Below are 10081 nucleotides of genomic sequence, written 5' to 3'. Positions count from 1 at the left end.
TAGTGAGAAATATTAAAACACAAATCAAAGCTCACTGATGCAGTAAGGAGCGATATAATACTTGAAAAAGTGCTTTAAACTACAGAAAGGTGCTGTAAACTACTGAAAAAGTTGATGATGTGACCCACAACTAGCACCATTGTGCAATGGGCCTTTTCTCATGATACCAAACGGCAAGAGCACACACACACACACACACACACAGACAAACAGACACACAGACACACCCTCAAATGCTAGTGTTTCTGAGCCCCCCCCCTTCTCTCAGAGTGTTCTTACATTCCCACTGCAGTATGAATTCCACTTCGACAGCTGGCACCCTGTGTGTGTGTGTGTGTATGTGTGTGTGTGTGTGTGAGAGAGTGTATGTGTCGTGGAAAAGATGTATGTGTGTGTGTGTGTAACTTGCATGCGTGCGGCATACAGGCTCAGCCGCTTTGCATCGTCAGGTGGTCCTGTGACCCATGCTACCGTTAACTTATCACTGCTAAAGTAAGAGCCACGGTTGCTTTTGCATACCTGCTTGCCGTTGCGTTGCAGCACTTAAACCAAGTCAGTGATATTGCTCAAACTATTGAGCGCAAACTGAGGGAAGTCGTTGGTGCTGGAGTAAATTGACCGTGTCTGATATATTCGGGGCTAAATGTGGTGATTAGAGTGAGCCAGCCGAAGCGCGACACGCACTCCTTCAGCGACGTCACCGTTTGCTACCCTGTCTGGCTCTGGCATCCTGCCACTAATCAGCGTCCACATCCTGTGGTCAAAGGTCACCTGTATGTCCAATACACAACAGCAGGGGGCCGGGGAAGCCACACAGGGCAGAGAGAGTGATTGGTAGCTTTGACATGTCAATCAGGAACCAGGCTGGGGACGCTGGTGAGAAGATACCCGTGCGTCGCTTCATCTCTGTTTCCCCTATCAGCGCGCATCATTCTCTCTCCCTCTCGCTTATGTTTCTCTCTCTCTCATCTATCCTGCCCACATACACTTACACACACACACACACACACACACACGAACAGACCCATATGCACACAGCTGCTCTCCCCTCCTCCATGCAGGCTGACAGAGCGGAGCCTAAAGAAAACAAAGCTCTGTGCCTCCAGTCCCCACGATCACCTTTCAACGTCTCATTTGTAACACCATCAGGAATAACAGCTGGACACTCAGTTTGTGTGTGTGTGTGTGTGTGTGTGTGGAGGGGACAGAGAGAGAGAGCGAGAGAGAGCAGGAATGAAAGACAAACAGGAGGAAGGTCTGAGAGAGACAGAGTGAAGTCGGGAGTCACTGAAGGACAAAGAGAAACATACTGCGTGACACAGACCACTGGAGAGAACCGTCTTGTGTGTGTGTGTCTCTGTGTGTTATTGCAGACTCCCTTTGGTGCAGGCATTTGGTCTCGGCGACCTCGTTCTACACACACACACACACACACACACACACACAGATACACACGCACATAAAGAAAAATACATGTGTCGACCCCTCCCCGCTCCACTTTCTGACCTCTGACCCTGAGTGCTGTAGCTTGACCAAACATACCCCAAACCCACCGAGACCACCATACAGCCCTGTGGCGCCACAGGGCTCCCCACACACAGCAATACAGCACGCATGTCTGAGTGTGTGTGTGTGTAAGAGAGAGAGAGAGAGAGAGAGAGAGAGAGAGAGAGAGAGAGAGAGATAACCAGCACTAGGTCTTTCACACTCACCTCTATTTGTGATGTTTTTCTTTCACCCCCTCCATCTCTAAGGCTAGTACACTGGTTTTATACCCCTATTCCTCAGTCCTTCCTTCCTTCCTCCCCCAACACACACCCCTTTACACCCCTTTAATTGCTAAGCAGACTTCCCAAGCACAGGTTAAAGCTAACGTGGACGTTATCTTAGCTCAGACTAATAGCGTCTATCATTAACGGGCCCCGTAAAGCAGATGGATGAGGGCCTCTCTACCAGGCCATCGAGCCCCCTGGGGAGTGACATCAGTATTGTGACAGTGACTTCATACTTCTGGGACATAGATCAACATTATTAAATGTTGGGATGAGGAAAACTTTATCGTTAAGGGATTTTGTAATGTTTTTATATTATTGGTGGTCATTTCTAAAAACAAAAAGGCTTCCACCACCAGAGTTTGTTAAGTATGTCTCCATGCTGGTCTGTGGTAACTAATCTTGATTACACATTTGTGAAGAGCGAAAGCAAGAGAGTCAGTGAGAGAGAGGTTTATTCTCCAGATATTAAGAATCTCAAATCTCAAACCACAAGTCAAAAAGCTGCACAATGTTTTAAAACAATCGTGGTTAAGCTTACTATTCATGTATACATTTGATGAATATCATGAATGTTTTTGTTTAAGTTTTGTTATGAACTCCCAGTTATACAAATTATTCAAATATTTACCAGCAGGGACAATACTTTCATGACTCTCTGCATAAGCAACAGAAGAGCAGGGATAGTAAACAGTATTGTGGTGGGAGGTGTGGGGAGGAACCCAGCAGTGTGGTCTACTGCAGGGCCACCAGGTGAAGCAGGGAGCAGACCTGGTCCGGGGTCTGGAACTCATTACACCTACCACATTTGGTCCGGCCATTATGACTTAACACGAGGACCTAAGAGAGCCATTAAAGCACTTTGAAGATGTCTCCTATCTCATAATCACTATGTAAACAACACGCACGCATGCACGCACGCACGCACGCACGCACACACACACACACACACACACACACACACACACACACACACACACACACACACACACACACACACACACACACACACACACACTTTACACACACACTTTCTGTAACCCCTCTCCAGGCCATCCCCCTCACACAGACACATTTAAATACAATAACCATGAGGTAAAATATTTGCTTCTTAGAGGAGCATTTAGGATTCCTTTACAAACAAACGCAAAGGGGCTATAACTCACTGTCTTTCAACAGCAAAATAAACATCTACTGCTATTTTGCCAGGATTCCCACATACATAATTGATGGAAGAAAGTCCTTATCCCTGTGGAACAGCAAAAAGGGGGCACAGGAGAGAGGCTATAGGTTTTCAACTCAAGATCCCAAAGGATCATGGTTTCGATGCTAAATGCCCAGAGCCTAACCTCCAGTCTTCCTTGAGCAAGATACCCTGGCCCACGACCTGTTCATTGATGACTTGTAGACAATAAAATAGGGTAGAAACGCCCAAGAGGAGCAGCAAAGAAGGCCAGTGAAGAGCAGCAGTGAATGCATCCAGTATAGAGGGCTAATTGTTCTGCCAAATGCAGATGGAGAGGAGGTTCACCTGGAGATCATAAAACTGTTATCTGCCGGTATTTACATCCACTAGCTGCGTCTCTCAAGGCTTTCACACTCATATAACAATGTTTGTGTGTGAGGGTTTGTTTGTGTGTGTGTGTGTGTGTGTGTATATGTTTGTGTGTTTGTGTGTGCGTTGTTAGTTTTAGCATCTGTCTGTGGTATGTGCTCGTTTACTCTTCAAGGAGTGGTTTGTCTAAAGTACCTTTCTCTGTTTTTCTCTCTGTCCCTGTCTTTTCACCTAAACCCCCCATTTCTCCCTTTTCTTCTGTATCCAGAGAGCCAGAGAAAGTAAAACCAGCCCTAATAATACATTTTGCGATTCATCTTCTTATCTTTGGACCAAGAACGCAAAACCCAGACCAGTGACCTGCACTGTTTAATCGTTAGTGTTGAGGGTAAATGTTGCAGACTGCATTTTTCACAACACGCACATGAAGAAGTGCTCTCCTTTACGAGGAAATTGCAGCGTGTGACTAAATGTCAACCTCAAAACTGAGAATGGCTTTCTTAATATATAATATTATGTCAATATCATTATAACAATGATATATTATACCTTTGTGTCGAAATAATCACAGAAGCATTCATTCTTTATATTATGAGATTTTTACTTAAGTAGAGTTTTGAGGTATCATACACACACACAAAAGTGGATGAAGTATTAAACATTAAACATAATTAAAATTGAACATATTATGAGAACAGTTAATGTCAAGCATGTTGGCCCCATACAATGCAGTGACCCGAACACTACTGCAGCTAGCTAGCTAACAGGAAAGAATGATAATCTCTCAGCTGCTGTGTCTCATGCCTGGCTAAACACACACACACACACACACACACACACACACACACACACACTGTGATTGTGTGGTGGGCTGTCCATGTGCTTCAGCTGCTGCTTTAATAAGGACCTGTTAGTGTCTTTCTTTCTTTCTTTCTTTCTTTCTTTCATTCTTTCTTTCTTTCTTCCTTTCTGTCCTTCTGTCCTTCAACCATTTTTTTATTCTGTCTTCTGCCCTTATTGGACAACCTGCAATCCTTCCTCCTTCCTTATCGCTCTCTCTGTCCACACATTCTTTCTATCTATATCTTACCCTATGCCCCTTGCCCAGTTGTCCCTCTACCAAGGTGGCTGTTGAAGAACCCCCTCCCAGTGGAAACTGCTGTTCATAACCAGGTACGAGTGCATAGTGTAGTTTCCTGGCAGACGTTTTGGCTGCGGTTCCTCGCTCACACGAGGGCCAGTTTAGCTATTATTTCCCCTGCCTGCTGCTGCTGGTCGGCTGGAGGCTGCTGGGGTCACTGGGAGGAACAGCGAGTACATTTACACAACCGCCAATCTCCCAGCCCCCATTAGGGCATTAACACTGATTATCCCAAGGGTCACGGCAACCTGCAGGCCGTTATCTAATTCTCCAAAATGGAGGGCCTTTTCACGTTTCATGGAAATAAGTCTTGATCGAATTAAGGAGAACACTGTTGTGCTTTTTCTTTCCTCGATCATTCGAATCTGTGAACCGCAGTTTTCAAATACATTAAAAGGGGGAGCTCTGCACATTTATACTTTGACAGAGACGATGACCATATCATGCGGTCAAAGAGCATCTGAGCTTCTTCTGAAATACATAGTGAGAACTCAACAGCATCAAAATCGCAAAAGAAATATTTGAAGATAACGAAAAAGAAAGTCGGTTTTCAGTTCAGTTAGGCAAAATTAAAGCATAAGAAAGCTCAAGTACAGTCACTACCAGTCAGTACTCGCACCTCGTTGGCCTCACAAACAGCCTATTTCTCGCCTGGCCCAGTCAACACTCGCTACATGAGAAATTCGATTCTGGTCAAGTTTCTAGCTGTTGTTGCTGTTGGACAAATCGATTACATTTGGCAATCCCTTAACCGTCAACCAACTACTTCAATAATTAACCAGCATGACTGGCTCTCTCTATGGGTTATTCCTGGTAAGGGGGTCGGGAAGGTGGAGGACGCAGAAGAATGGAGGAGAGGCAGAGCCCTCGCTCAGGTTGGTCACAAGACAGACATTAGCAGTGCTCACTGAGCCGTTACGATGGTCTCCCTCCGAGATCTGAGGAAGAGCCGGGTTTCTCCTCTGCCTCCTTCTTTTGTCCTTTCGCTTCTTCTCTCTTTCTCTCCTGAACCCTCCACCCCCTGCCCCTCGCTCCGTCACACCACTTGCTCTCTCCTCTTTCTTAGCCTCCCCCTCTTTGCAACTCTTTCCCCCTCCTCATTTATTTGCAATGGGCTCTGTCTCTCTCTCTCTCTCTCTCTCTCTCTCTCTCTCTCTCTCTCTCTCTCTCTCTCCCCCTCTCTCCCCCCACTTGTTTTCTTGATTACACTTTTTAATTCAAAGTCATTCTCTTCTCTTCTCATTGTTTTCCCCTCGCCGCTCTGCTGAACGTTACCTCAAGCACCTCCTCCTCCTCCTCCTCCGCCCCCTCCTTCCTCCTCCAGCTGCCCAAGGCTCCATTCACTGGCGGTGAGGGATGGAGAGGGGAGGAAGGAAGGGGGGAAGCACTGTGGCATTGCACAGCAAACATCTCTAATTGGCTAATCTAATCTGATCTCTGGGCAGTCTGCGGCCCTGTGTTTACTTTCCTTCCCCGTGTCTGGCAGCATAGCTCGCTGAACGCAGCATGGTCACCAATCACTCATCACCAATCATGCCACAATCCACCAACCCCAGCCAGCCTGCTGAGCAGCCCGACATTGGCCCTCACTCCTCGGCCTGGTCGGGGTACTGCTTCGACCCCTCTGGCCCTGCACTGCTGGGGGGCCCTGTTAGCTCTGTGAGGGTCAGGAGGTATGACCTCCACACTGCAGACTGCATGCAGGATTTGCTGTTGTTTATTACAGCTTTCTCCCCTGGCTCTTGTTGTTGTTATTTTGATTAGTTTAGAACGCAATAAAGGAGAAGTCATTATGAGGATGTCAAATGGACTGCATTTACATAGGGCTTTTCAAACCAGTGGCCACTCAAAGCTCCTTACAATATTGCCTCACACTATAACACTCACCCATCCATACAAACATTCACACAACCATGCAAGGCGACAGCCAGCTCGTCAGGAGCAGTCGGTGTGAAGTGTGTTGCTCAGGGACACTTAGCTATGGGGAGCCTGTGATAGAACTAGCAACCTTCCGGTTACCAGCCAACCCCCTCTACCTCCTGAGCCATATGCCGCCCCCGATGTTCAACCGAAGAAACGATAGGGTGTGTATGTGTGTGTGCAGAACTATACAATGAGCAGAATCAGACTTCTTCTCAAAACGCACGTATTTCTCTCCATGGTACAAATAAAGATGCTTCGGCTTTCTACGTTAAACAACTTAACAACTTGCTGTGGGTGGTATTGTTGTTGCTTTGATTAGTATTTGTGTTGTTTGGCTCTTGACTTCATAAACAATATGTTCATAGGGTGTGAAGGGTGTGATGGAGTTTACCTCGCACAGCATTGGCTGTCCAGACAGACTCCAGAAGAAACAGACAGATCCATAGAAGATTCATTATGGCTGACAGACCACGATGTATGTCCTCACCCTACAACCTGAAACAAGAAGAAAGTTTAGAAAAGTGAAACACACAAAGATAAACATAGACAATTAATGGTGAAAGGATAAAGGTGTTATGTTGTTGGAGATAAATTATTCGATCGGTTCTGGTGTATCACAGATTCTGGATCCCAGATTCTTTTCATGGTCTATCCTTATAACGAACGTCCCATGCCCAGTGTACTAACAACAACATTATTTAGAAACATTTTGTTGATTTGATAAGAAGGGCAAAGTCACAGCGAAAGTAATTTAGATGGTGAGTTGTCATACTTTTCTGCAGTTGGTTCAAATTAAAATAACTCACTATAGTATTGATTACATAGATTCACTCATTAACACTCACACTCACATTCACACACACACATGTACACACAGGCACGCATACACACATTTCCAGGAAGCTCAACATAATATGATATGTCCTTTCTAATCAGGTTTCAGAGGCCATATTTTGATGTATACGTAACATACAACACCTGGATACTAACAAGAATCGTCGGAACAGTCGGACTGCAAAGCTGTATCAGTCATGTGAACACTTTTTGATAATTTTATCAATCCCTGCATTAATTTTTGTTTTGCACTCAATCTTCAATATAGCCTAGGAATTCATTTAAATTGTGTGATACTTCATGGCTCAATCCCTCTAAATAGTGATTTATTCCAATACTTGTAGTCATTTTGACATAAAGGGCAGTTTCATACAAATATTAACTGCATTCCATGTCTTATAAACTATATGATCCATGTTTCCCGAGCATTATCTTGAATTATCCTCCAACATATGCTCGTTCAATATACCGTCCAATACGATGTATGCTACCCAGTTTCAAATGTCCCTAGAGGTCTCAACATTTAATCAAAAATGTTATGATGCAATAGAAAAATTGCAGATTGCAAATTCTACTTTGTAGGGAATCAAGTCTGCTCCAACATGAATAGTGAGGGCAGACACCTTTCCTGTAAGGTTCCAAAAAATGCTTTAGTATTTGCATTATCGAATTACTTGGGCCACCTGTCAAGCAGTCCCTCTTTACTCTAGCTATTTCTTCCACAAATTCCTCTGTGACCCTCACGGTGTAGGATCCCGTTTCAATGCAGGAGATGCGACATCATGACCACATCTGCCACATCTGTCACATCTGTCAGTTTCCAATCATCTCCTCGCAACATCTCTTCAGGTACATAAAAAATGTCCCCTGAACGAACAAACACAAAACGATGTGAGTATGAATGCAAATATAATTAAATACGATCTCAAAAGAGTCACCAACGATGAGATGCTATAGTGTCGGCTATACAAAACAGACACATTTGAGTGTGTGCATCTAAAATGAAAATCCAACTTACTTTGATATTCAGCAGGGATGAAAGATATTCCTCAGTTTGTTATCCACTTTTTTATTTCAACATACTGTGCTGGTCCCAATGGGTCCAATCGATCTCATCAGCAACAGATCAACACATTCAGAAACGAAGATTTAGCCAGGACAACCGCGTATCGATAGTTTTGATGAATTAATTAAAAGGCGGAATGACCCAGTGAAGCCACTGTAGAAAAAGTTTAGAGTTATAAAAAGAACAAGCGCACACACTTGAGCGCTTAAAATGTGCCTTCAGTGGTACTAATTCTGAATGACAGCGAAAGAGAGACAGAGACAGAATAGCAGTAATCGGAAAGAAAAAAATCTGCTCGTATTTCCGCCTGTTGACTAAAAAGATGAAATAATTATGATCTGAATGGAGAAAAGATAAATGTTTCCTGTGTTCATTAAGCGCACGGTGTTACTGTATCGCCTCCGGGTTTCTGCCGCCGCGAGCAGAAAACAAGCAGCGGAGTGGTCACGCTCGAGTCCTTCCCAGCGCGGAACTTTCAACCAACCAGAGCAGAGGATAGCTGCTGTTGAAATTTGGTGGAAAAACGCAGCAGACGCATGGTTAATTTCTTCTAATGCTATTCGTTTCGAACTATTAAGTTAGCTTTGATCAGCTTTATTTATTAGGTTTAGCTTTAAGTGATCGCCTTCTGCGGTCTCGACTGGAACCCTGTGTGAATAAAAAAAATAAGATGTTTCAAAATACAATGTGTTACAGCATATTGGCTGATTTAATATATCAGGGTAAACGAGGCCGGTTGTAACCCGTCTACGGTTGTAAAGAGCCCGAATCAAATAAAGGCCTGTTGAATTTTAAATAAAAAGATGCCAAAGGTATCAAAAAAAGCTTTGCCTACATATTCATGAGCAAGCACGATGCAGAGGAAGAAGCACAGATGTTTCTTGTTAGGATGTTAATATTCCTTCAACTTGCTAATTTTATCAAGTTAAATCTAACTAAAAACATTTAAATAGCTTATTACAGGCCTTAAAAAAGTATGCAATATTATTATTCTAACAATGCACGTCTTGCATGTCTATGAAAATATCTAACGATGCAAAAATAGTAGGCCTATTTGTTTTTTACTTCTATACCATCCTTGAATTCCGCAACTTGCATTGATTTAGATCAACACTGCCACCTTGAGGTAAGTCACTGCTACAGCCACGATGCAACGTCAGTCAATTCTTTGACAAAAGCATTAATCGGTTGTCATTCCGAAAGTTCCTCTTTATCTTCTCTTCATATATCCGTGTTACATACAGGTATCGTTCTAGTTTTCAATTAAAATTTTTACAACTTTAGAGCAACAGCGCTCTCTGGTGGTGATTTGGGGAAAATCACACTATTGTCTAAGGGGCGGGCGAGGCTGGTCAGGTGTCTCCGTAGACGTAGGCCCATCGCAAGCAGTACCAATCATATAGCAAAGTTAATATCTTGGGTTAACAGTTGGGTTATACCATTGTATACCACTGCACCATAGGTTACCGAAGTGACGATATAAGTTACCGAAGTTATGAGTGAGTCTGACGATGTGACGGTGAATAGTACGGCTGTACTTTGGACCGATGCGGTTGAAACAAGTATAGCTACTCAGATGTTGTGAATAAAAGCAACTCTAGCGACTTTCAGTATCATGTCGAAAATATGTTTTAACTTGAAGTTATCCTTGTCTGGATTATTACCTTTTGTTTAATTGACAAATAGGTTGAGCATACCAGTGTTCCATATTAACATAGAAGGCCAGATTGTTGTTAAAATCCACAAATATCTTTAACACACACTTGCACACGCAAAAGCACACACACACA

General features: G+C 43.8%; 1 protein-coding gene across 1 annotated transcript in view; it reads right to left on the bottom strand.

Moving 5' to 3' along the window:
• The window catches only part of fgfrl1a (fibroblast growth factor receptor like 1a), a 57023-nt gene extending 48369 nt beyond the window's left edge, over positions 1 to 8654 (bottom strand). Inside the window, exons 1-2 of the mRNA XM_079745234.1 lie at positions 8244 to 8654; positions 6783 to 6886 (exon numbers count right to left, since the gene is read on the bottom strand). Coding sequence (XP_079601360.1) covers positions 6783 to 6846 — 64 coding nt within the window. The 5' untranslated portion in view covers positions 6847 to 6886; positions 8244 to 8654. The remainder of the gene's footprint in view (positions 1 to 6782; positions 6887 to 8243) is intronic.
• Positions 8655 to 10081: the final 1427 nt, after the last annotated feature.

Source organism: Pollachius pollachius (genome assembly GCF_949987615.1).
Source record: "Pollachius pollachius genome assembly, chromosome: 10".
In the NCBI taxonomy this organism is placed as follows: domain Eukaryota; kingdom Metazoa; phylum Chordata; class Actinopteri; order Gadiformes; family Gadidae; genus Pollachius; species Pollachius pollachius.
The sequence above is the reverse complement of the archived record's forward strand: the minus strand, read 5'-3'. Positions and strand labels throughout refer to the sequence as shown.